This window comes from Neolamprologus multifasciatus, chromosome 15 (assembly GCF_963576455.1).
Source record: "Neolamprologus multifasciatus chromosome 15, fNeoMul1.2, whole genome shotgun sequence".
Taxonomy (NCBI): Eukaryota; Metazoa; Chordata; class Actinopteri; order Cichliformes; family Cichlidae; genus Neolamprologus; species Neolamprologus multifasciatus.
In genome coordinates, this window is record NC_140453.1 from 14,183,234 (window position 1) to 14,210,680 (window position 27,447).

The window sequence follows — 27,447 nt, forward strand, 5'->3', positions numbered from 1 at the left end:
GTCGTGTAGACTGAAAAGACACCTAGCGGTAAAACAAACGCAATAACACTGACTTCCTTGTGAATGGTTTTATTTGGCTGACAAAGACAACCATTCACCGGCATTCACTATTCAGTTGGCCTACATGTCTGTCAGTCAATGCCCATAACAAATACAAAAAGGAAGGCTGTTAAACACTGGTTGCCAGGTCTGAGAGAAACACGCTTTCCCCCCAGTCCTTTAATAACGAAGCAGACATTCATGCCTTCTAAATCGTCTTCTTCTTTTGTGGCTCCCTTTACATGAATAAATCAAACTGATTATGTTTAACTGTCTTAAAATTATCAGGTAAAATGATGGCCTACCAAATCAAATATTGGAAATTTGATTTATTTATCATTTTGACTTTTGGATACAAATACTTAACTTCTTGCTGGATATTTTCTGACCATTCTCTGTAAACCCCAGAGATAGCTGATTTGGAAAATCCCAGCAGATCCTGAAAACACTCACTTAAACAGTCTCTTAAATCCCCTTCTCCCCATTCTGATGCTCAATTTTAACTTGATGATAATGATAAAGACTTATTGCTACCAAGTGTGACACAAAAAAATTATGTTTAGGGGGAAATTCATTTTTCACACGTCCCGTTTTTGTTTTTCCTTTAGTAAATCATCACTTTGTCTGCTATTAAAATTAGCTTGATTTTTTAACAGTGAAGTGGGATAAATATATAAGAAGGCAACACCGTGTAAGTTACGTGGGAACGATCTGAACTTCCCAGAAGGGGGAGTCAAAGCCTTGTATCTGGCAACCCACAACGGCTTTGACGTGCCCGAGCTCGTAGTGCAGTGTGCATCTGGAAGTTGTCGCCATCATATCTGGCTAAATGTTAACCTAGCTCTCAAGTCAGTTAGCCACTGTGTTCGAGGATATAACGATAATGGTACGGTTAGCCTGCCCGTGCTTCCTGTGCTGAGCTCCTGTGATGTTCGTGATGCTTTAATCAACACTTAGGACTGTGGTGCTGTGACGTTTACTCGCACTACCAGCGGCTGTTGTCAGAGCTCACATTAGCAAGAGTCTTGAGAAGAGGTAAGGGGCGGAGGACTGCTCCGACTGACGAGGTCTAGCAAGTACAAACAGCGACAGACGTTTAATGTCAGAGTTAGTAAAGTAAAGGTTCTGGGTGTCTCGTAGACTCTTCGTTAGCTGTGTCTGCTGTCGTTGAAGTTCGCAACGTAGCTCCGCAAAGCTAGCTGCAACTCCGCCTAGAAACATTGAAGATTCACAGCTGACAGAGCTAAACCTCCGGCCCGGATTGCTCTGCGGCGACGGGAGTCTGTTAAACTGGAGCTGGCATCGTCTCATCTCCCATCTATAACATGTATGTCCATGTGTTTGTGCTCATAAGTGTGACTTATTGTGGCCTTTCCTGTTGGAGCTACCTTCCTTTTGCAAAGTCTCCACGGTGACTCTTCACCTGCAGCTAGATTAGCCGGCTACAGCCACCACGTAGTTACATGTTGTTGCCTTGCTAGCTTTCTACTAACAGTCGTACAGCCCCAGCAGATGAGAAATGACATCATGTAGTGTGGCGTTTATATTCTGGTGGGTAATTTTGTGTCCTGCAGCGGGCTGCTGGGCCTGACAACCGGGAAGATGTCTGAGGGGGAGAGCAAGCAGGCCCCGGACACTGTCCAGGAAGTGAAGCCGGAGTCCGTGGCCGCTGCACCCACAGGTCAAGGTGTGTCATCCGTGTCTCCGCCGGTGTCCATGGTGACCCAGCCTCCTGCTACTGCTGCCACGGAGGATGAGGAAGAGGAGAGTGAGGATGAGTCAGAGATTTTGGAGGAGAGCCCCTGTGGACGCTGGCAGAAACGCAGAGAAGAGGTAGGGAGGGGGGACAGTTTTTTCTCTCCACTAACTTAACTTGGATAAACACCTGGTGCATTATTTATGTATTTATTTTTACTCCCCTAAAGGTGAATCAGCGCAATGTGCCTGGGATTGATAATGCTTACTTGGCCATGGACACAGAAGAAGGAGTCGAGGTGGTATGGAATGAGGTCATGTTCTCGGAAAGAAAGAATTTCAAACTGCAAGAGGTGGGTGCAGAGCAAGGCCAGTGTGCTAAAATACAGCTGAAGCACAGGGTGACTGTGCATGTAACCACGATTGACCTATATGTAGTGATGGTGCAGGGTCTCTGTCACCTTACTCGACAGAAGCCTGTGGATTTTTCTGCTTTCTGTACTGTTTTTTGTCAATTTTATAAACAAAACTGATATTTAAACTTGAGTGATGGCCAAAACCTTTTTTGTATATGCAGGAAAAACCACAGTTATACCTCAGTTATATGATTGTTGGAACTAACAGCATACTTGGATACAACAAAACAGCCTAACAATGGTTTTAAGGATTTTTTTTTTAATGGGATTTGTTGCTCTCTTTTCTGTAACACTGCTGCTTTTTTCCTCTTTGATTTTAAGCTCCTTAGGCAAGTTGTTGGACTCATTGTGACCAGAACCCATAGCAGAGTTCACTCTGTACCCGTGTAGTTGCAGAAACAAATCAGAAATTTGGAAGGGAGGGAGTGTGTGGACTACAAGAACAGAACAGTACAATCTCTAATTCAACTTGCTGTCTAAAAAGATTTCAGTCCTGGTTGATTTGGCGACACCTGGAGTCAGTGGTGGAAACAGCAATGACAGTTTTATGCTACAGGTCACAAAATTATGCGCAGCAAATCAAATTCTTGTTTAACTAAAAAAGTCAGAAAGAATTCGGACTTTGTCCATCGTGATATGAGGAGCTATGATTGATTGATTTGGTTACCTTTCTGGAAAAGTGAAGAAGTGCAGGCCGTCTTCTTCCAGCCTACTTTGGATTCTTCTTCCTGTTGTGCCAAAAAGTGATTTATGGTAATTCCCAAAAGAGGATTGTGGCAAAACTATCTCAAACATACCTCTCATGAGTGATATTAAGTCATTTCGAGCCACAAAGAACATTGCTATTACAAGGTAGATGCTGCAATCGTTTTTTTTGGCAAAGTGACTGTTATATAAATGTCTTTTTCAAGAGACATTTGGCCGAGAGGGCAGTGGAAATTGTAACAAATATAACATCAAAGTTCTATAAAGATATTTTAAGGGCCAAAAAAGGAGTAGATTGATTATAATGTAGGTACATCACGTTAGGATACTCACCAAACATGTCATTTCTTTATTTTATATGTAACTCCTTCATAAAATGCAGTTCACTGCAGTCTGTTTACCAGTACCAGTTAAGATATTAGACATATTTGAAATCACATTTTAGCAGACAATCACTTTTTTGGCACAATCTAGCCTCTGCAATATTTGTCGCAATGATCCATCTGATTCAAAGCGTTTGTTTATTTTATTTTTTTTAAATACCTTGAGGAACAAGATTTTTAGATTCTCTCATTCTAATTTTGTCTCCAGAGGTGGATTTAGTTCAAGATCGACCCTGCTGCTCACTGCTTTCTGATAAAATGAATCTGTTAGTAGTTCTGTGTTGGTTAGCTACCAGCTCGAGGTCTTCAGGGACTGGATAGTTCGAGGCTCTTGTCATATTATGACCTCAGGTTATTAGGGGTGGAGGTTCAGTGAGGATTTTAGTAGTTTATTGTAGTGTTTAGAGTTTTAAAAGAAATGAAGCCATATAGTTACAGGCCTGCTATTCCAAAACAGCAACAACAAAGAAAAAACGATTTTATGGTCTGTACAGAAAGAAAATAAAGCTGAATTACCCATAATTAACACTGTGGAATTTGCATATTAACCTTTCGGTTAATAGGCATACTGTCCAAACATGCTAAGAAGATTTGGATCTTAATATTGTTTAGACTCTGTTTGACTCTTTAACTTGTCTGCAGTAAAACAAGAACATATGGGATTTTTCATTTATGATAAAAGTGTTTCATTTTTTTTCTTGTTTTCACCAAAGGAAAAAGTCAAAGCCGTGTTTGACAATTTGATCCAGCTGGAGCATTTGAACATTGTGAAATTCCATAAGTACTGGGCAGATGTCAAAGAAAACAGAGCGAGGGTAGGTGTTTGTTTCATCGTTTCATTCTTTGATCATTTCATCAAATGATATAAACACAGGCACAATGGCCTGGATTCTCATTTGAATTCAATATTGTCTTTTGTCTGCAGGTTATTTTCATCACTGAATACATGTCCTCAGGAAGCCTCAAACAGTTTTTGAAGAAGACAAAAAAGAACCACAAGACAATGAATGAAAAGGTGGGTGGATTTTGAAATGTTGATACATTTGAGAGATCAAACACGGTTAATTAAAAATCATGTTTAAAGATAATAACTTCTCTGTTTGTTGTTCTTATCTGACAGGCCTGGAAGCGCTGGTGCACACAGATCCTATCTGCTCTCAGGTTGGTGTTCTCTGTCACAGTATTTGTGGGGTGTGGCACTGACATGATTCACTGCTACACTAATATGAGATACATTTATTACAGCTTTATTAGGTTAGCTATGGTACAAAGGTCCTGGTTTTTATTTTTAACCACTGTTTGCTATTCTCCAGTTACCTGCACTCATGTGAACCTCCCATCATTCATGGCAACCTCACCTGTGACACCATCTTCATCCAGCACAATGGCCTCATCAAAATTGGCTCAGGTGGGTTCCACAGATCGTTTAAAGCAGTTTGCAGTGCCTTCAGTAACGGTTTGGTTTCTGTGTTGAAGATGTTCTCACTGTTATTTTCTTTTTTCTTCAGTTGCTCCTGACACTATCAATAACCATGTGAAAACCTGCCGGGAAGAGCAGAAGAGCCTTCACTTTTTTGCTCCAGAATATGGAGGTGAGGTCCTCCGGGTGTATGTATCGTTTTATGCTGCTGAGGTGTGCAGTTGTGTTTCTGTGATACTGATTAGGCTTCCGTCTGCTTTCAGCTGTTGCCAATGTTACCACAGCTGTGGATATCTATTCCTTTGGAATGTGCGCCTTAGAGGTGAGGCGATGCCTTTTTCTGCTCCTAGCTGTTAGTCACCTGCTCTGTTGTTACTGTGGTAATATGAGCGCAGTTTGCCTGAAGACCAAAAGCAGTGAATGCTCAACCTGTTATTTCTGTCTTAAAAATACTTATTTTGTACCATAACAGCGACTGTTGTTGACTGAAGGCTCCTGTTTATTTCATGAATCTCTCCTTTGTCCATTCACTTGCTCAGATGGCTGTGTTGGAAATCCAAAGTAACGGAGATTCGTCCTATGTGTCCCAAGAAGCCATAAACAGTGCCATTCAGTCCTTAGAGGATCCGCTGCAACGGGTGAGCGAGGAGCAAGCAGGCGTCTAAAGTTCTCGTGGCTGTTTGGAAGAGAGATTTATAACCTGCATGTGTTTCAGGAGTTTATCCAGAAGTGTCTGGAGGTCGACCCCAGTAAGCGACCCACAGCCAAGGAGCTGCTGTTTCACCAGGCCTTGTTTGAGGTGCCCTTACTGAAGCTGCTGGCTGCACACTGCATTGTCAGCCACCAGCGTGAGTCAAAGCACGCACGCACACACATACACACACATGGAAAATCTGATCCTTTATAAACACATACTTTCACTTTAATAATGCACTTGATTCCCTGTGCTTCAAGCTTGCTGTTTTGGCAACATCGACTGGGCATTCTGCTCAGCAGACACCCAATAAAACACTAACACACCTACTAAATATCTATACTTAGGCTTTATTGCGGTAACATAAGCAGTTTTAAATAATGTCAGCAGCTTTTAAAGGATAAATTGTCAATATTTTTAAAACCATAAATAAGTGAGATGGAACAGGTTAGCAGTTATAGTCATTATGACGCTTCCATCGTATGCCAAAATACTTTGTTATGCAATCTGCAGGCACAAAGACTTGAAGACTTAAGCACAGTCACACAAATTGCCTGTAATGTTGTTTTTATTTTGGAAAACTAACTATCATTGATTGGTGTTCTTCTTTAATAGTGATCTTCTCTGTTTACCTCAGACATGATTCCTGAAAATGCTTTAGAAGAGATGACAAAGAACATGGACCCTAACCTGGTTATCGTTGAGGGCAAAGAGGGGATTCAGATGAAGTAAGTCTGAGTGTAAATGTAGGAAATGTAAATTGTGGAGATTTGATGATTTCTGTGATTTGATCACCTTTAGTTTCTCATCATTGCCTTCCATTAAGTCCTACTATGTCTAAATTTTTCTGACTGTTTAATTACTGGAGTGGAAATAATAGTCTTTCTTTTGCTCCAGGCTTTCCCAGTTTCCTGCTCTTGAGCTGGACAAATTTCTGGAAGATGTAAGGTAAGAGAACAGTTGGAAATGCAGTTTTTAACACATTTGTAGTTGGTTCTAAATTTTCTCACTTTAAAGCTTGGATCAGCTGGCAAAATGGGCTAAGGAAAGTGAAATGAGAGTTGTTTCCGCTGCACTGAAATCAAAAACAGGAAGCTGTGGTTGTGTTTATTGTGTGTTCAGTAAAAGCTTTTTTGGATGCATTGAGCAATGTGCAACTGCCACATTTTAACTAAAGCTGTGGTGGCTTACAATTGACGTTGATTTAACAGGAATGGAATCTACCCTCTGACTGCATTTGGGGTCCCCTGTCCTCAGCAACCACAGCAGGAGGCTGTGAAGTCACCCATAGTTCCCCCATCGGTCAAAACCCCGACCCCTGAACCCGCAGAGCTTGAGACAAGGAAGGTAAGAGCAGAAAGCAGACTGACATTAGATAATTAATAGTACTCTACATAGATTTTAATACCATAAAACTAAAATGATAATGCATGGCTGTTGTCTTTATCAGCATTTTCCTTTATAAATAATAATAATAATAAAAACCAACCTGTCAATGCATTAAACAGTTTTCCTTTTGGTCCTTGAAGGTCCTTCAGATGCAGTGTAATATTGAGCCTGTTGACGAGGGCACGAAACATCACGTAAGTCACAGCTCTGCCCACCTGCTGAGTGATGAAGTAACGACATCTGTACTACATGTGAACGTACTTTGTTAGAACTCTGAATGGACTGGTTTCATTCTACTTTCAGCTGACCTTGCTGTTGAAACTTGAGGACAAACTGAACAGGCACTTGAGCTGTGATTTGTTACCAAGTGAGTGTCTTGTTTTGAAAATAATATTTCTCCATGCTTTCATTTTTGCATGCCTTTCACAAGTGAGAAAATGGTTTTAAATGCTTTGTCAAGGGTGCACAGTGCCACAGGTTCGCTGTAGAGGTTTAACTCAAAGCAGAGAACTTAAAGATATACTAATGATACTGCGATTTAGAAACCCCCTCCCCCCCCAAAAAATACTTAAAGACACACTATCTCAAAGAACATTGCTACGATCTGCTGTTGATATTTGTTGCATTGCTACCCTTACATTGCACTCATAAGCAGTGCTGGGTAATGTTGCTTTTAAAAGTAACTTTATACATCACACTATTAAGTCATCCGATATGTTACAGTGTTGCCCACTAAAAATAAACACCCCTTTTCAGTTAGCTTGCGCAAGTTGGTTATGTTGTCCAGTCTGTTCGGCCTGCTCTGCATGCACTTCTTAGTGTGGGCCGTGGCCCCCTTGTGGGCTTTGTAGGTAGTGCAGGTGGACTATTTTAAGCTGCACATAGGTACCTCTTAAGTGATGAAATGCTTATTTGAAAAAGTAACTAAATATCTAACTTGAGTGCTGTAACCTGTTGACTTTGGCACTGATCACAAGAACTCTTAAGCATTGCAGTATTTCTCAGGTGATGCAACTGTTACAAACGATAGGACAGGACAAAGTAGGCATCTAAATGCTTTGTAACCCTATCACCATTTAAATATTGTGTTTTTGTTCAGATGAGAACGTGCAGGAGCTGGCTGTGGAGCTCGTTCAGCTGGGGTTTATCAGTGAGGTGAGGTTTTATCAGTGAAGTTACCACATACTGCTATCAGAGAACAATTAGAAAGATTACTTTGACCTCACTGCCTTTTCATTTCAGGGCGATCAGCCTCGACTCGCATCTGTTCTCGAAGAGGCCTTCTCTAAGTTTTACAGCCGGAATGGTTCGCTCAATCCGGTGACTGTTTCCTCATAGCCGAGGACTCGCCAGGCCTTCTTTCAGCCTTCCTCATCCATTTACAGTGGGACTAGCTTTTGCTTCACCTCCGAGTTGCAGGAAAGCCTTTGCGAGGACAGAGGAGGAAGCCTTGGTCTGACTGCAGATCCCACAGCCTGTTCTTGTATCTTCTAGTGGGAAAAGCTGCCACTAAGTGGTTGTTGCTTTAGATCACTTTGTTTTCCCACCAAATACAGCCATCTGCTTCTCTATTAAGAGGAAATCCTAGTTGCAATGGAAAATACAAATGTTTTCACAGTTTGGCCTATTTCTTTCAGTTCTGAAGTAGTGAAGAAATGTTAGAGGTAAGCAAGAAAATAAAAAAGGGGGTGGCAACAGTATTTTCCTTAAGTCAGTGTTAAAATTGTATTTTAAACATTTTTACTTTACACTGTTTAATAGTTGTCTGTATGGAAAAACTTTGTCTTGTGTGTGAGTGTGTGTGTGTGAGAGATGGTAATGTAGGGTTAAATCTGGTTGTCTGGTCCTTTAAACTGTGTCCTGAGCAGTGAGTGAGGAATCAATGTACCTTGTATGACTTCTGGAAGGCTGAATCGCATCAAGCGAGTATCAGTTTTACTTTACAGATCTGAAATTGTGCAACATATTCATGAAATGCAGCTGAAAAACAATCGAAAGAGCTACAGATAAAAAATATTCAAAAGATCAAACTATTTATTTGTGTTACATCTTTTTCTCAGTGTGTATTGTACTTCAGTTCCAGCACTAAGGCCGGTGGGTGTTTGAATGTATGCTTTTACTTGCCCTTTTTCTTTAAAATCACACACTTATTTATCACAACAAAAAGGTGGCACCGCTTCACTGCGGTCCAGCTACTATAAGTAGGGAATTGCAGCACTTATGAGTCGGGGTTAGGTTAATGAAAAGTTGTCTGTAGGTGACATTTTACAAACAGGGTGTTGGTTCGCTCCATGTAGGCTTCCTCTAGTGTTTTAAGCATGTGATGGATGATCATCATTGAGGTTGGTGAATGCATGTATGCTTTTCCATGCCTAAATGGAAATCGATGCATGCGGTAGACTTGCTTCTGGAGTTTGTTTAGGGGTTGTTGTTTTTTTTAAGGTTTACTCTGATAATGTACCATGTAGAGAGACTTGTGTCAGCTTAGGCCTATCAACCTTTAGCTCGAGTAGCTCTGACATAGGTTTCCTTCATGGATGCCTGAGCTAAAATCTTTTGAGAAGTTCAGCTAATTGGCTCAGACCGCTCTTTATCTGTTAAGTGTCTGGGGATCTCTCTGCTAGTTTGCACATTTCTGTATCCTGTTGGGAGATGTCCTGTGGCTTGTTTCTCGTGTACACCAACCGGAAGTTAAGATTTAGAGATTGAAATTCAGTCGGTGATCCAGTCTCGGTGTCTCCATGCTGTGACAGGGTGTGTAGATACTGTGAGAGACGAGTGTGGCGCTGCCTGGCATGCTTGTAAACATCTTGTGCACTGTATGCTGGACACTGCTCTGTCTCTGCATTACCCTCTTTTTTCACTTCCTGAATAAAAAAAAATTACACTGTCAGCACTTAATGATATTGTTGTGTGGCATCTCTTTTTTTTTTTTTTTATCAATAACAAACATATCAACTAATAAGCAAATAATAGAAAAATTATCATTCTGCTATCTGCCTTGTTATCTGCCTTGGTCTTTCCATGGGGACTCAATCAGTGCTTCCTACCCAACCTCCTTAAAATCTGGTTTATTTGCATAATTTTGGCATATCTCATGAAGTCCTATCACACTATTCCAAGTTACAGGCCCTTGAAGTATATGAGAGATGGTTGAAATATAATACTTTATAAATCGCCTTGGTTTTTTCTGCATTTTTGAACTCTCATTACATCTACATTCCCAGAGAACTAAAAATCAGCTTTAAGCTCTGTTTAAAAACTCCCACCGAATCAATTTTACAACCACTCCAAGGGTCACAATCTCCAGTCCAGTAGGGTGGGGTTTTTTTTGCTTGTATTTTTAAAATATTTTTTCTGTGATCAACTTTAAGCATGTACACAACAGAGATGATGTAAAAAAAAAAAAAAAAACCCTCACCGAAAGCTGTTTTCCCCTCCCTCCCAGGCCTTTACTGCAGCCACCTTCGGTGTTTGTGGGTCTCTGCTTGTTAGGTTTGTCTCCAGCAGTGTAGAGACTAACGCGTTATTAAGTAACTACGTTATTATTGTGGTAACGAGCACGATAACTAGTTATTATGCCAAAATCAATAACGCGTTTATCGTTACTGGGTTTTAGATAGGGTCGTTATTCGTGTGTTGCGTTCGTTTTACCTCGGAAACCTGGCAACCCAAACCTGGGAATGATGTCACACTCGAGTAAACGGCGTTCTGGTTAGTCTCGTCAGAGAAGCCGGGATTCCAATATGGCGACGCCTTCGAAAACGGTTGTTTTGCTAGCCCTCTACAAAAACAAATTACTACTAAACACATATTCAGCTCATCTGCAGAATTTCCGAGTTCCGAGCACCACGACTGCAGTTTCCATGTTGGACGTAAAAAGCGCACGTGACGCTATGACGTAGGCTAGAATCTTAGACCACTGAAGCACTTAATCTACCATCATATTTTATTTATCTACATGGCCTGACTGGAGGAAATATTATTTTGGTTAAATATTGACTATTTGTGAGGCTGAAAATACTTTTAAGTTTGCCGGTCAGTACTGAACTGACCGGCAAACTTGCACAGTTGGTGCAGTTCAGCTGTTTTCAGTTAAGTTTACAAAGAATGGACAAACTGTGTTTATGTTGAACCATTTTTGCACTATTTTGATACTTACAGCTTGTAAATGGTCTGAGGCACAGTTTAATGTTGGCACTGCTAAAAGTATACTTTCTACCCATTTCAATGGCAAAAATAAATATACCTTTCAAAAGTTTCAACACACTGTATGTCGTGTTTTGCGATCCACTGCTGCTTCCTAGTGATACTACGTACGATGATAGTACTGCTGCATCAACCCCAAAATGCATTTATAGAGGTTTGAAACAATAGAAATAGATTAAAACAGAACGATAAAAAGTGACACATAAAACAAACATTGTTCATTTCTAATTTAGTTTCATTCCTTTCATCATTAACTTGCACTCACTACTACACTGCCATTTTAGGTTCAGGCCATTAGGTGGCACAGTGCACTTGTGGCAGGATAGTGCTAACATGTAAGCAAGCTAGAAGACTGGCATCCTTGCTGGGTATTCAGTTAGTCGAGCAACACATTAATAAGAGAATTCTGAGTAAAACCAAAGTTACTTCCCTAGTAACTAGTTACTCTGAAAGTAACGAGTAAGTAACCGAGTTCAAAATGTCTTCAAACCCATGCCCCAAAGGCACTCTGTAACTTAGTTCAGCATGAATCTACAGATCAGAAAAAGAGATCATCTTAAATAATCTCAGTGTCTCGTTGATCTGTTGTGAGGCCAAAAAGTTTATGAAGATGATCTTTATTAGCCATTACACTAAAGTTTTCAGAAAGCACTTCCATTTGCAGAAGAAGTCAATTTTGCTCATTTTACCTTCAAAGTCAGAAAATGACACCATAAATGGCTCCTGAGTGAAGGAACATGCACACGTCTGCACAAATGAGACTCATTTGATAACTCAAATAATTTATACAAAACAGGGTCCTGGTGTATCAGGAGTGTGATCTCCAGCCTCAGAGCATCATCGTTTGAATTAACAATTGTTCGTCCAAAAACGTTAAGAAACTGTAGCCCTTGTACAAGTACATCCATGTACATAAAGTCACAATGTGTGCTCAAATAACAGTTGAATAAAACACATTTCATGCTGACAAACACAGTGCCGTACAAAATGACAGCAGTATAAGAAGAACAGCAAGACTAAAAAATATTTTTGATATAAAACACCCTAGAAACACGCTCTAAATAAAAAGCTACCAAAATGGCGACATCCAGTTCGTGAGTGTTTTTCAGCTGCGTGGGTAATTTTTCAATTCTGTACACTGAGTAAAAAAAAAAAAAATTAAGAAGGAAATGAAGCAAAAACTACAAAAACAGTACATAGCACTTCAATTTAAACACATTACTCTTTCACATTAAAATTTGTGTTTTACTTCCGAGTTTGAAAGTATATAGGCACAGTAATTTCATCCGTGAGCCATGTTTCGTCAACGCCGTCCCCCTTGTCCTTCACGGCTCTGCTTTACCTCTCGGACAAGGTTGCGGTCTCTCTTCCAGATGCCACTGTGGAGCCACGAGCTGCCAAACATCAAAAAAATAGCTGGCTCTCAGTCGCAGCTGAAGTAAGCTTTCTTTTAAAAAAAAATTATCAGGTCAGTAAGACAATAAAACATCACTTAACTATTCTCAAGAGTCTCCCGGACGGCAACCAGGAATATTCATACCAAGATGCCGCCTGTTATGCAGGAATAATCCAACTCTGAAGGGTTTCATTCCAAAGCTCTGCGTTGAACGCACATATTTTGTCTGAATTTCAGCACAATTAAGATACTCCTAAATCTCTATTTACAGGCACACACAAGAACATCTTGGTGCATACTTGTTTCAAACATTTGGGGTATGTTAAATAGTCACATTTACACTTTGATAGAATGGTACGAGGATCGGCCACAACATTAAAACCAGACTGGTGAAGTGAACAACATTGATCATCTTGTTAAAATTTTCAGCAGGAAGATTTCTAATTTACTTTGAAACCCACCCACTCATCTGTTTTTGGGTCCGGGTCAGAGCTTCCAGCAATTCCGGGGTCTGCCTGAGGGCCTCCTTCCAGTAGGAAACACCTCCCCTAGGAGGCATCCTTGTCATATGCCCCTCCTGAACAACCCAGCTTCTTATCGTATCTCTAAGGGAGAGCCCACCCTGCCTTTGTAGAAAACTCTTACAGTGTCTGAAAGAATGAGATCCATCTACAGCACGTGGCCTTAGGTGAGAGTGGAAAGCAGATCAACCCGGAAATCACCACAAAAGAATACGGGTTTATCGTCCACTTAAATACTTCGGCAAACCAAACACCCGCTACATGGTAATGGCGTTTCCCGATGGCCACGTTCTCCCACAAAAAGTGCTCATGAGCATATGAAGAAGCGCAGAAAACAAACTAAGGCGGTGACGGTACTCAGTTTGGGACAACAGACACCTGAAGAGACCATGGAAGAGTAGTCCCTCCTCTTAAAGGGTCTCAATCCGAACTCTCAATCCAAATCGAGCCCAACTCAAAACCTACAGAAAACATGCAGCAATCCGAGGACCTGCAGCAGGACAGAAGGTTTTCATGGCTCAAGAGGGCCCTGCACATTATTCAGCGGGTGGTTTTAATGATGTAGCTGACCAGGTTATATAAATGTGTGTATGTATATATATATATATATATATATACCAAATTTATTATTCAAAATTTTTTCTCCAATACAGACATTTAGAGAAACAAGTTCATTATCATAACCACTGAGGCTTTGACTCATACAAATACGATACGAATTTCTCATCTTTCTATAATCATGTTTAGACATGAATGTAAATAATGTTCACATCTCCAATATTTGCCCAAAATCCGTTAAAGATTTAAGTCTAAAATATGGCCTCTTTTTCAAAGAAAAGCAGAGACGATGAAAAAAGCGTGATGGCTGATTTCCAGTTTCAGAGTCACGTGGTTTGACTGTCACGACTGACTGAGACACCGGAACAGAAGTCAGCCACTGTTTTCTTACTTTTATGATCAGTACCTGTACTGCTGGACCTCAGTGATCATTTTGTTCTAATAAATACTGACAGATAGGGCTTAAAAAGATATTACTTTGAATCTTCTTGTCAGTATTGCAGCAGATCAAGAAAACTCTGAATTCTTACACATCTGTAAGTTTAACACATGAATGGACTTAAATAATGTTGTTTGGTTCATTTTACTTTCATGCCAGGAGTTAAACTGTAAAGAGCGGTTTAATTAAATATTTTACAGCTGCAGCAGAGAACCTGTCAGTGCCATCTTCCTCTGGGCATGTCCACATCGGGCACCAGGTCTTCATTCAGATAAATCTACTTGGTTTGTATCTCTGCTGACACCTGCATTTGTATTTAATCAGGATAAGTAAACCTTTTTTTTTTTTTTTGTTCAAAAAAATGACCAGCTCTGCATATTAGATACCTCATTTTGGAGTGAAACTCTTCGACCTGTGATGTGGCAGAAAACAGGAAATATACAGAATAATATCAAGTTAGCACCAACAGTGCAGCAAAAGGCATTCGACTCGTGGAGGCTTGGCCTGGTTCCACTCATGGCTGGAAGTAGAGGACTTCGCGGTGTTGTTTAGCTCTGTGATAAACTCGTCCGGATCTGACGAGTTCTGATGAGGTGTGAAAGCTCTGGGACGTCCCCTATTTCTTCAAACACTGGTACATCAATGCTCGTGGATTCAACACGTAGCGCTCGGAGTTGAGCAACTTGGTGAGATTCTGTGGCACGTGGGGCCGGGGCGCCATGTAGGACATGCCGGGGCTCACCGCCATCACCTCGGCAATCTTCTTCTTCATCTCACTTATCTCCCTGTCCTGCTTCATCACCTTATCTGTCAGAGGAAGGTGTAGATGTAAGAAGATAGATACTGAATGAGCTGCAACGCATAGGATTTCTGTTATTTCTGCACTCGAATGTAAGCCGAGCAAGATTTTCTCTGTCCGTGCAAAATCCCCTTAATCTTAACCTTAAACTCAAATTGCAGTAATGAGCTAGATGGATTATTCAAAGAAGACTTTATCTGAGCAGAAGTAGTCTAAACTCATCGCTAAGATTTGTGGTATCAAGTGTGTTATCTACATTTGGCTGAAATTCCCCACAAGGAGGAGAAGTGGTCATGTGAGGTCTGACAACTGAAATGTTAAAACACCCTCTATTAAACCACAAAATCATTGGGTTTAATTTAATGGATTTTTGGTCGAATGCCTGAAATCAGATCTGCAGTTTAGCACAACTCTGACATTTCTCCAGGCCTGAGACTGGCAGTAGGATTACAGTAGCCTGTCACCCCTAGAGGCTGGGGTTATGTCTCCACCTGCTCTCAAACTGGAAACATTTCACATGTTAAGTGAATGTGTTAACCACTACACCACAGAGCCACTTTCATAGTCTCTCACTAACCATTAAAAGCACTTGCCAAAGACAGTACAAAGGAAAAAACTTTCTTTCTTTCTAATGGTCAGGAGGGGAATGCACGGTGAACAGCTCTCAGCAGCCTCGCTCTGTCACCTCAGTACACACTTTCTGATGCATACGCAGTCTCAACTGATAGTTTCAGGTCGCACTGATGAAACAAGAAGTTCACTTTGTAAATAAAGGTCCATGTTAGAGTGAGACAGCGGCATCATCCATGGTATGCTCAGAGGCTTGAACATCTAGTACCCTCAGTTTTTCAGGCAGATCAACCTTGAGGTTAAGGTGACAGAGATTTGAACACCTACTGTATCTTGGACGTCTATGCTGACAACAATACCCCATCAGCCTTTTACGACTGATGGGTAAAAAGCTGAAATGAGAAATGAGCAAAACTGCTTCAAATCGGGACTTCATTAACCAATCGGTAACATCATGGTGGCTGCATCCATCTTTTATACTTGCTACGCTACTGACAAGCGGCATAAAGGAAGATTACAGAAGTTCTTGGGGATAATACGCCTCATCGTATTATCCTAATCATACGCAGTGGCACTGATGAAGTCATGTGAGCATGGTCTAGTAGTTTGTATATTACTTAACATTAGCTTTTTACTACTGCCAATTGGATTCAAGCTTCCAAAATACAACATATAAACAAAAGTACTGGAGCAACTACACACTACACCTACAGGAACTGCTCAGCAATGGAAACCCATGCCATGAAGCTCCCACTAAGCTCTTTAGAACAACTCAATCTTTCTTTTACAATTGCTTGTAGAAGTTTGTTGTCTATGTAATTTATCATAACTGGCATCAATTTGTGAAGAATTTGTTTCCAAATATGTTTTTGTGTATTTTATATATTTGTGATAATCCAAAAGTAATCAATTTGGCTTTTTTTTTGTGGGAACCACAACAATGCTAAAAGAAAAACATTAAATAAACAATTTTTAAAAATCCCAGTAGTCACACAGTTGTGCTGTTCAATCCGACTCACAATTTGCCCCACATATCATAGTTTACTTTTCCTTGACAGTAATCTCTAATCTAATGGCAGTTTGCAGATCAAACTGAAGAAGGCGAAAAATACACAGTGATGTAAATCAGGGATGTCAAACTGATTTTACAGTCCGTTTAAAGCATATCATATTTGATACATGAGTTTTTGAGACTTTTACATCATCAGTATGATTTTTTCCTAATTAATATATAACGTTTTTCCCCAGAAGGTTGACTAAACACTTCATTTTCAAACAAATTGAATTTTCTGGCATTTATGTCATGTTTCAGGATTTAATGGATTAAGTGTAAATAATTTTAACTAGACACCGAATCCCTCAGAGATCTTAATATAAGAAAAACGGTAGATCTTCTACATGATAAAGAAATTGCTGAAAGTCATCTGACGACTCTTAAATTGTATAGAAAGCATAAATTGTAAGAAATAAATGTATAATTTATTTTATTACAGAAGAAATTCTGGTTAGTCACTGTCCAGACTGTCCTGTAATTATAAAATAGGTTTTGTTAAGTCACAGAAAATATATTTTCTTTTGGTTTTACATTAATGTGGACCCCTTTCTGTCATTTAATAGTTTATCTATCACTTAAGTACTTTGGTGTCATATGAATGCCAGTGGGGGAGGTCTTTATCCATATGAAAAACCTGTAAAACCTCTGAAAATACAATAAAAGTCCCAAATTTATGTCGTAGTATCCTTCACATTTTCCAAAGATGTCAGGTGGGTTTGACACCCCTGATCTAAATTAATATCAGAAATAAGTAAATCAACCTTGGGCGATTTCTAGCTGTCTGCGGGCGTCTCCCAGCGCAGAGAAGAGGTCCAGTTTGATGCGAGTCTCAGCGCTCAGGTTGTACTCCAGATGTTGAGCCTTTTCCTGCATGGCTGACAAAGTGGACAGCAGCATATCTGTCTCTTTTTCCACACAGCGGTACTTTCCCAGAGCCTGAGTCCAGAGAACACATTAGCGGTAAGAATAAGTGCAAAACATCAAAATGCCTTAGTAATTCCTGCAGCAACCACCTGTGGGAGTTGGTGCTTTGGTTTCCTGAGTATCTTTTTCTTTTTTTTTTGTATTTCAGACAGGCACAGTTTACGCTCAGAAAACCAATGCACCACACACATAATTACTTCCAAACAGTGATGACGGCCAGCCAGCCATTCAAAAAACATAAAATCTGCAGCACATTATCATTAAGATATTTTGAAAGATGACTCTTTCTGGGTTAACAATTTACCTTTTGTGAAAGGTGATAAAAACGTGTAATGTTTTTGTGAAAGACCTGGCTTCTAGTACAGCATGCTCCATGGAAAGTATGCCACTAAAATGACATCAAATACCACACAGAACCACAATTTACACACCTAATGTCACACAAAAACACCCATACAGTAATGCTGCACACTGATGTGATGACAGTGCATTATGGTGACCGCAGGCCAAAATAAAACGGATTACAAAAAAAATGCTCAAGTTCCTCAATGAAAACCATTCTGTTTTCTTAGAGAACAAAAGGAGTTAAACACACAAAAATCAGAAACAGCAAATCAAACGGCAAAAGAAGGACTTCATGACCAAACTGAGGACAACCGAGCACTGGATCACTTGAGACTCACAGACACTTAAATGCACAAGTTCATTCCCAAATAGAGTAAAAAGATACCTCAACATCACTCTCTAGATCTACCACACGACTCTCTTTCACTTGATACTCCAGTTGTAGTTGTTTGTACTCTGTCTCTAGCTCTTTAACCTTTTTCCTTAACATTTGGGTTTCACAGTGTTCCTGCCTGGTGTGGGAAACGGAGAAAATGAGAGCGTTTGAGCAGTGACAGAGAGGCTTTGGCGGGAACTGAAGACCAGTTTCCACAGAAAGAAACAGAACATTTGATTTGCATTATAAACACTGATGTTTTCTCTTTCAATTATTTTGAACACACACAAGATAGATTTCTTTAAAAGAAGTAACTGCTTATGGTAGATTAAAGAATCATCTGTTTTCTTGCAGAGAATTAGAGGAAAAGATCAATGTCACTCTTGGTTAGCTTAGAGCTAAGACAGGCACGCAGGAAAAGCAGCTAGCTCGGCTGCTGTTCAAAGATAGCATACGCTCTTTGGCCACTCAAGTACACCTGTTGAACAGCTCATTAGCACAAATATCTCATCAGCCAATTACATGGAAGCAACTCAGTTCATTCAAGCTTGCAGATTCATTCAAAGAGATCAGAATGAAGAACAAAAGCGATCAAAGTCACTTTGTTTGTAGCACAGCAAATTGTGCCAGTATTTCAGAAAGTGATGATCTACTGGAATTTTTCCACACAACCATCTCTAGGGTTTACAGAGAAGGTCAAGAAGAGAAAATATCTAGTCAGTGGCACTTCTCTGGGAGAAAATGCCTTATTTTGTTTTTTAAAACGTGTCAACCCTGTATTGGACTATTTCTTGGCTAACCTTTAGCGAAAGAATGCCAAATTAAACAGTAAAGTGTCGGTTAGCATGGTTTCAGTCCCACAGGCTTCAAGACTGGTAAATGTATTCCCAACCAGTTGGTGAGTGGTTGTAAAGCTGTTCACAAAGGACGCTGCACTGAAAACTTCTTTCGATTGCTTTGATTACTAGCAGGTTGCCATGGTCGCCCCTATTTTACATGGAAGTCGCTGACTTGCCTGCAAATGCTGGATAACTATTTACTGTGCTGTAGTGGAACTTCAAAAACTGCGACATAACCCAGAAATGGAGTTCAGTGACTTTCTAAGCAAATGTTGTAACTGCATGTGTTGACCCAACATGTATTTATGTTTCTAGGGAGGTTACACCATAGGTTGCAGTATAGGATTTCAGTGGAGGTTGCAGTTACGACATACCTATGGCACAGACTTCCTGCTGAATCATAATTCTTGCTGTAAGGATGACCGTGGCAATCTGTGAGCAACCAAAGCAGCTGCAAGGTAGTTTTCTATGTAGCACTCTCTTTGCAATCGATTTCACCGACCGACTCCCAACAACTTCATGCTGAGCAGTTAAGAAATACACATTTTTACTTGGCAAGTGCTGGTTGCCAGAGGGCCACCGACTGGTCTCTGGGCCTGCGTGACTGAGGCATAAGGTCTAAGTGATGACTGGCGGCCTTCTTAACCTCTGAACAACGCAAGGCTAACTGGCTAAGGAAGGCTACTCAAAATAATGTTAATCTCCTCATCTAACTCTCAACAAGAAAGCAAGTAAACATCATTTAAACCAAATGTTTGGCCGCATGCTTACAGCAACATTTAACTCAGAGCAAGTTTCAGGAAATATAAGAGGCGATTTAAAAGTGTGGGTTACCTGTTTGTTAGACTCCGCGCTGTGCTCGCTGCCTCCTCCAGTTTTTGAGCCTGAAGCTCAGCCAACTGCTTCTCAGCAGAGAGTCTGGCCTCTGCCTCTGCTCTGGTCTTCTTCTCCAGCATCACACAAGTCTGCTTGTCCCTCTGCTTGTTTTTAGTTAGGCACAGAATCCTGAAGGGATGACATTAAAGTGGTTTTAAATAAGTTGCAGAAAAAGAGCATCAATATGTAGGTTACTGTCACATGCAAATGGACTCGTTTGAGATCAGCGTCAAGCATGCTTCAAAAACAGACATAAATGTTGAACAGGTTTCTTATCATCCTTGTAGTTGTTGTAGTCACTGGAGAGCACCTTCCTTTAAAAAAACTGGAGCATGTCTTATCAAAGCTGGTGGTGCTGATCAAAACTGCATAACATGCTCTTCTCAAATGCGATTTTATAGCCTTTGGCTGCTGGACGTGGCTTTGATGTGGTAAATGTGTTAGGAGTACCTCTGTAGTGGGATAAAATAACTAACTGAGCCTCCCTCCTCCCATTTTTTTTAGCTCTAAATGTGCTTAGAGTGATAATCTGAGTCATATATTGGAGGAAAAGGAGGAGTGGAAACAAAATTTGCATTAAAAAAAAACATAAGAAAAGTAGATACTGTGGCAACGTACAGGTAATAAAAATGGTTTGTGCGACAAAGCAGGTCTGCAGCAGTGCAGCTGATCAGCAAAGTCAGTGATCTCATCATATTATAGTGATATGCTATACTTCATTCATACAGCACCTGATCTGATATTGTAGCTTTACACACAAACCTTTTGTTTTTCTTCTGCAGGTTTTTAATTCTACAGTGACAGTTAAGTTCAAATCATTTGCTTTGTTTCATGGACAGAAGAAACCATTTCATTGTCACTTTAGGTTTGGATAAGGTGGGATAAACATTTTTTCATATTTACTGACAGTAGCTACAGTATTTTAAGTACTATAAAATCCGGTTTTGTGTGATAACAACTGGTGCACTACTCGAAAAGTAGAGGGTTAAAAGTCTACAATATAATATCTTTAGGTAGCTTTTGCCTGTTTAGTTATTTATTCCCATGAAAAGGATTCAAAGACACTCACTTGCTCTGGAGAAGCATGTTGGACTGTCTGAGCAGGGAAACCTCTGGTCTAATGCTCCTCTCGCTGTTGGTCAGGTTGCAGATGTGACTTCGAAGCTCCTGTTCGGTCTGCCTGCTCGACTGCAGCTCACTCTTCAGCCTCCTCAGCTCCTGCTCCAGCCTTCAAGATAAAAAACAACATTTTAGCACTGCTGTACGCATCACCCGAGTCAAGTTTAGCTAAATACTTACTTGCTTGTCTGTTCAGTGTGGTAACTCTGAGCTGCTGTGGCGCTCTTTTCTGCTGCGTCCCTGTTGGGGCTGACTGTTTTGGAGCTGGACCTGTGTTTCTTCTCAGTCCTTCCCGCAGGAGGTGAAGGAGTATTTGAGCTGCTTCTTCTGACTTTTGGTGAGGAGTTCTTAGCTGCTCGCGTTGCTTTGCTGCCGTGCTCCTCTTGAGGTAGATTTTCTGGAGTTGTTGATGATTCCGGTCCTCCTGTGCTGCTGTGCAGCAGATCTTTGGACTCACCCACACTGGGTTTGGATGATGACGACGATGACGATGGTGGCCGGCGGTTTGGTTCAGCTGACCTCACCTCCTGTGACCCTTTCTCTGTTGCTCTCTCCTCGCTGCGGATCTGGAGGCAGTCCACGGTGTGTGCCTCATCTTGGGCCACCACAGCACCGTTCTGACACTGATACTGACTCGACTCAGGCTTGACTTTCCATTTGGAGGCTATAAAAACAAAACAGGTCAGTTTTAGGAGTCTACTATGGAGCTCAGAAACATCTAGGATGAGTAAACATTTATGGCTATCTTCACTTTGGTATGAACTAACATTTAAAACTTTAAACAGGGCCAGCATCAGTCACTAGAATTACTTAATAATCACAATGAATTCTCACTGACTTAACCCAACCAAAATATATGCCTGCAGTCCTTTCAGTGATCCTATGGAGTGATAAATAGGTTCTCCACTGCTTTGCACAGTTTACACCAGGGATGTCAAATCCAGTTTACATCATGGGGCACACACAGCCCACTTTGATCTTAAGTGCACCCGAAACACCCCTTTCTGTCAGTGTAAAGAAGTTTAAATACACATTTAATCCTTCAGATACCTTAATATAAGAAAAACTGTGTTTTTCTTATATTAAGAAAATCTCAGTTCTTCTATATGATAAAGAAATGTTGCTATAGTGAAAGAAAGTCATCTGACAACTCTTTGAGCTTAAATTGTAAGAAAAACATGTGTGAAATTACAGAAATCATTCTAACGGATCATTGCCCAAACTGTCCTGCAATTATAAAACATTTTCCTATTTGTTAAATTACAGAAAATAAATGTATGTATGTAGGTATGTAGGAAGGTAGTACTGTGGGCACATTGTAAAAAAACAGACATTTTTCCAATACATAGTTAAAAACAAAAACTTTTCAGTGATTTAAATGGTCAAAATCACTCAATTACTTTGGTGTAGTATGAATGCCAGTGGGGGAGGTCTTTATCCATAGGAAAAGCTGTAAAACTTTTTAAAAGTCCAGCATAAGCTGGTTGAGAAAATGGGTGGATTTATGACGGGGACCACATTTTTTCATATTAGCATTATGTTGTTTTCAGTAAGACACGAAAGAAATAATTTGCTCTGTAAAGTGTTTGAGGTTATAAATCAAGATTCTTATATAGACTTACTTTGGCCACCACAGGATTTTGAACCACAGTGGTTTCTACTTGCATCTTTTATATACAGTCCAAATCTCACCAGTACTGACTAGTAATGTGTGCCGAGTTTGTAATAAGTAAAATAGCAAGAAAATGAAAACATGGGTAGACATGACTGTTTTAAAAAAAAAAAAAAAAAAAAAAAAGCAAACAAAATCTACAACTTAAAATTTCAAATGTATTTTTTATAATGCACGTATTGAATTTTTTTTTGTCAAAATTGTTTTAAAAATGCACCTTTGCTTCCTTCCTTTCTCGTCATCTCTGTCCATGTTAGTTTCTCCCCCATCATGTAATTACCATATTAAATGATACATTTATACATCGGTATGCAGCACTTATCTATTTTCAGAAGCACTCTGAAATATTTTGATAGCACAAAGCGTCAAACAGTTGCAGTAACAAGAAGATTGCTTACTTTGTTGTGCCAGCAGCAACACATCATGTTCTAGGAGGTTATTAAATACAGTTTCAGCTTGGGACTTTTACTGTCTGCGTCTTCTCAGCGAACTGACTCACAAATGTTTGTTGTAATCACCTGACTGAGTGGCCCCATAAGTGGAGATTGTAATAAACTGTCAGCTTGAAAACAAGAACGACCGAAACCAAAAGAAGAGTGAAAAACCCTCCAGATAGTAAGAATGGTAGGTGGCAGTGTAAATGCATGGATGGTGCAGGTGCACAGACTCACTGCTGCTGCCATCTGTGCCTGTCTTGGGATAAACCTGCAGGCCTGGGGGGAGCGAGTGCTGAAGGAGGTGCATGTGGAAGTCATTCTCACTCTGCACTGCTTTCTGTATGCGCAGCTTAAAGATGTTGGTGAAGTAGCAGGTGGCATCAAACCCCAGATAAACTACAGGATATCCAATACTGAAAGTGAATACAAAGCAGTTAGAATAGAACAGCCCTTTATTGTCATTGGACATGTACCAGGAAATTGTGGGTGCTCTGCATTAACTGTGCCGGAATAAATTATAAATATTAGAAAGTAGTCAGTATATAATATTTCAATGATGAAATATTAAATACTAAATCTAAACTTTATACGTTTTGTATCAAATATACATACCAGTGAGCAGCAAAAAGATGGGACAGGTTGGCATGTGAGGTTTTAAGGTCTTTGAGTCGAAGTGAAGCCTCTGTGTACACGAGCAGGATCCACAGAGACACAGTTGATATACAGATGCCCTTCTCTGAGGAAAAATAATCAGATGAGAAGAAAATTACTAATAAATTAAAATAAGAGAATATTTTTGATTTTATGAGATGAAGAAAGTTGGGCAGATTTTGCCAAGTGGATGATAATTGTCATACTCACCTGTGTGCCATATGTAATTGAATAACACATAGGTGCTCGCCACAAAGAACAGCCAGTGCAAAGGAACAAAAATTAAACAAAAGATGTCCAGAGTGAAGGCAGCGCAAACAAAAACAACACAAATAACCTGCAAACAAAAAGGGAAAGAAAAACAACAACAACAGGAAAGTAAAATGTGAGTAATTCACTGAAAATAGAAGAAAAGCCATGTTCTTGTTCACTGTGTGAAGCCTACTACACATCACTGGCTGGCTTATCATCATCAGGGCCAGTGCACAGAATATGAAATCACACACAGCAGGAGTCCTCACCAGCCCATGGCAGTGGAAAGTGGTGTACACGCTCCCAAAGAAGAGCCAGCACGGCCACAGGTACTCCAGTCTGAATTCAAGGATGAAGTCTGCCAGCAGCACCAGTGTCCACATCACCATAAACTTCAGGAAGGTGTACGCGCTATAAAGACATGCAGACATTATTAAAAAGAAGAAAGAAAAAATCAATCCACCTTCATTATTATTATTTCACTTTGAGCTCATGGCTAACAAACATGCCTCTTCCTCTGAATCCAGTAAATAAAGGCTGTCAGATAAAGCACCAGATACTCACACACAGCCCAGTATGAGACGGGAAACTGCAAAAACGGCATTAACCTCTAATTGAGCCAGCTGCGTCTTAAAAATACAGTCCTTCCTTTTAAGCAGGGCCACTATAACAAGAACAATGACTGTTCCCTCATTTTATTAGGCAGCCGCAAGCCAAACAGGAGCTGTGGTTTTCCTCCTTTGTTCTGCTCATCCATAGGCTGCTATCACATCACCCCTTCTTTGTTTGGTAACCATGGCAATATTTCATCTGGAGGAGAGAGGGAGCACCACAGCATCCTTCTGCAAGTCCACAACAGCCTTTCAATTTTACTTATAAAGAATGCATTTCAATTAATCTCACTTGTATTTATATTATAAGTAACTACTAACTGTGCAGGTTGTTCCACAAAAAATTAGAAAATAAATTAGAATCAGCTGGGAGAGGGCTTTTAAACAACATATTAAATTCATCCTAGAAGCCCAATATAGTCTTTTTTATTATCTTATTCTCCTTGAGTAGCATACTTAATTGGCCTAATAAAACTACTAAACAGAGCTGATGTAACTTTAGTTCTCTATATGATGGTATTGAAATAGCGCCCTTTATTGTATTTAGCACTAACACTAAATATAATTACCAAACAAGCTAGTGAAGTGTAAAGGAATCACCACAGCGTCTTTAATTCTCCAATCAAGTTCTTATCTGCTTTGTAATATTTCCAGTAGTGTAATTCAATTATATGTGTTTGTGTGAAATCACTGCACACAAAGAGCAAGAAATTTAATATGTGACTGGCACACAAAATAAAATAGGACGTCTAAATCTCAAAAATAAACACCATCTCTTGCACGTGTTTTTTGTGTAAAGAAAGAAAGAAAGAAAGAAAGAAAGAAAGAAAGAAAGAAAGAAAGAAAGAAAGGTGCACAATGAACAGAAAAAGTGGTGTTCCTTTCTTATTTGCGTGTCTTTTCTTGTCTGGACTCAGTCTAGACGCTTCCAGATTGTGTGTGCCAAATAAGCCAAACAGGAATGCGCGTTTGTTTCTATTTTTCCAAAGGACGAATGGAAATAAATAAACAAAACACAATGTGGCCGTGTTAATTTCACGCGCGATTAAGAGTGGAGGATAGAGCAGGCAGTGAGAACGCAGATGAGACGAAAGCAGGCCCACGTCAACTTGCACAGCTTCTGTTTTTATTCTGTAAACAAGGCGGGCTGAAGTAACCCGGCGCAACATTTGCGCCTTAATTCCGCCGCACTGAGGCTAATTAAAGCGCCACGCTGGCTCATTTAGGATGTGAGGGGCGGATGGAGGTGATGGGGATGACAGACAGGTGAGCGGGATGACGACGGCTAAAATCTACACAAAGACGGCCACCACAACAAAAGCACCCGCCGGGCGCCGCGGCTCGCTACCTTTCAGACAGCTTCTCCGTGATTTTCAGCTTTTTCATCTTCCGTAGCCTGTTCGCGTCCACATAACGTTTCTTCATCTTATGGCTTCTGCTCCCCGCGTGCTGATGTTGGACACACTGCAGCAGAGGCGACAGCGACGGGGGATAAACGACAGAGCCGAGAGGAAAGACAAAACAGCCCGGCTCCCTCTTTGTGGATGAGGATGCTCACTTCAACCTGTGATGATGTCTGCGAGCAAATGTAGAGGATCGACACTTCTGCGCATGCTCAGTGGAGGTTGTACCTACAAGCGTTTATCGCAGAAGGGGAGCAAATCAACACACTGTACACATGTGTTCTGTTAATTATGACACACACTGCACAAAAATATTAACCGGGCTCATTATAAGTTCGATAATAAAGGTGATTATCATTCAACTGTCAGTTTTTTAGTCTCTTTCAGTTCCTTGATTTGGTTTTAAACTCCATAATTTTACTGTTTCAATCCAAAGCGTGTCAAACATCAGGTCCCGGCAAAGACTCCTGTGCAGCCCACTGGACAGTTTTGGAAAATGTGATGGAGGGACTTCTAACTGTATTACAGCTTTTTCTACTGATCAGGACTTCCCCCTGCAGTAATTAAGTGAGAGATAAACACTGTCTACCATAGAAATTGCTTTTTTGTTTATTTTGTTTAGTTTTTCTTTTTGGGGGGTGGAGCCTTATTGAAATAAAAGCAAGACATTTTCTGCCAATTAACAAAAACTTCAGTTTTTTAATTAGCTAAAGGACAGGCTGGGCAATAAGCTATTACAACTTTTTCTGTAATTGTATACAGTATCTTACAATGAAAGCTCCAAAAGTTGTGCTGGCAGATGATTTTCATTTACTACAGCAGCATGTCTTTGTCATGTAGAAAATACAGTTGAGACTGCATTACCTTTTTACATTAAGATATCTGAAGGATTAAATGTGTAGTTTACACTGATTTTTGCTGTTTTCACTGGTCTGGTCTACTTATAAAACTGATGTTAAATGAGTTGACAGGTGAGATGTTCATTTGTTATAGCAACATTAAGTTAAACGCAAGTAACTTAAATGTCTGTGAAGGTTCTCACAGAGCTCATTGTGAAACCTGGACCCACCCTATCGTGTGATTTCCTGCGGTCAGATGGCCCAGGGTGTGAGTGGGCGTTAAGGCGTCTGGGAAGGGATCTCAAAACTGGATTATAGATGGCAGACAGACACAGACTAGTTTTTATTCATAAGTCTGAATACAGGAACACATTTTGTGCTCCACTGAAATGTTATGAAACAAGTGTTTACACAGCAAGGGAGCAGATTTATTTTTACTCAACAGAAATAAACCTGTTTTTTCAAGTAAGATAAGATTACTTTTGTGGAAATAAATGCAGAAAGTAGAGGAAATAAAAGAGAAGGACTCCCCTAAATGATTGTGAATTGAATCATGATGACTGGATATACCACAGATGTAATTTGCCATACTTTGACCAACACTCTGTGTTTGATATATCGTTAGCTTTCAGTATTGTTATTACAATTTCTTCATATTTTATTGTATGAATTGTGTGTTTTTGCTTCAAAGGAGAAGTTTGCAGATCTGACCAGTTTTCCATAAGCTGAGAAGAATATAGAGAGGAGAAATATTATCAATGCTCTTAATCGCATTTGAATTTTGTAATACCATTTATAGTCATGTTAAAAAAGGTC

The 27,447-nt window shown here is 40.1% G+C and overlaps 2 protein-coding genes across 2 annotated transcripts; one reads left to right on the forward strand and one right to left on the reverse strand.

The window, feature by feature from the left end:
* Positions 1-792: 792 nt before the first annotated feature.
* nrbp1 (nuclear receptor binding protein 1) lies at positions 793-9,642 on the forward strand. The gene is made up of 19 exons (XM_085133854.1): positions 793-1,074; positions 1,180-1,366; positions 1,614-1,872; positions 1,965-2,087; positions 3,952-4,053; positions 4,164-4,253; positions 4,359-4,399; positions 4,552-4,646; positions 4,747-4,830; positions 4,922-4,980; positions 5,198-5,296; positions 5,374-5,506; positions 5,990-6,080; positions 6,250-6,300; positions 6,564-6,699; positions 6,882-6,935; positions 7,045-7,108; positions 7,841-7,896; positions 7,984-9,642. Exons 3-19 carry the CDS (start codon positions 1,642-1,644, stop codon positions 8,077-8,079), a joined length of 1,605 nt encoding a protein of 534 aa, XP_084989980.1. The 5' UTR covers positions 793-1,074; positions 1,180-1,366; positions 1,614-1,641; the 3' UTR covers positions 8,080-9,642.
* On the reverse strand, positions 9,167-26,091 carry LOC146501777 (macoilin-1). The gene is made up of 11 exons (XM_085133852.1): positions 25,738-26,091; positions 24,048-24,189; positions 23,737-23,863; positions 23,488-23,611; positions 23,110-23,288; positions 20,947-21,430; positions 20,717-20,875; positions 19,606-19,776; positions 17,942-18,068; positions 17,049-17,223; positions 9,167-14,671 (listed from the first exon to the last, which is right to left on the reverse strand). Exons 1-11 carry the CDS (start codon positions 25,812-25,814, stop codon positions 14,481-14,483), a joined length of 1,956 nt encoding a protein of 651 aa, XP_084989978.1. The 5' UTR covers positions 25,815-26,091; the 3' UTR covers positions 9,167-14,480.
* Positions 26,092-27,447: the final 1,356 nt, after the last annotated feature.

Coding starts and splice junctions, on each gene's coding strand:
- nrbp1 (XM_085133854.1), top strand. CDS start 1,642: ATGTCTGAGGGGGAGAGCAAGCAGGCCCCGGACACTGTCCAGGAAGTG. Junction 4,254..4,358: donor ACAAGACAATGAATGAAAAG/GTGGGTGGATTT, acceptor CTTATCTGACAG/GCCTGGAAGCGCTGGTGCAC. Junction 6,301..6,563: donor AAATTTCTGGAAGATGTAAG/GTAAGAGAACAG, acceptor TTGATTTAACAG/GAATGGAATCTACCCTCTGA.
- LOC146501777 (XM_085133852.1), bottom strand. CDS start 25,814: ATGAAGAAACGTTATGTGGACGCGAACAGGCTACGGAAGATGAAAAAG. Junction 19,777..20,716: donor AACATGCTTCTCCAGAGCAA/GTGAGTGTCTTT, acceptor TCATCCCTTCAG/GATTCTGTGCCTAACTAAAA. Junction 17,224..17,941: donor ATCTAGAGAGTGATGTTGAG/GTATCTTTTTAC, acceptor CTCTGGACTCAG/GCTCTGGGAAAGTACCGCTG.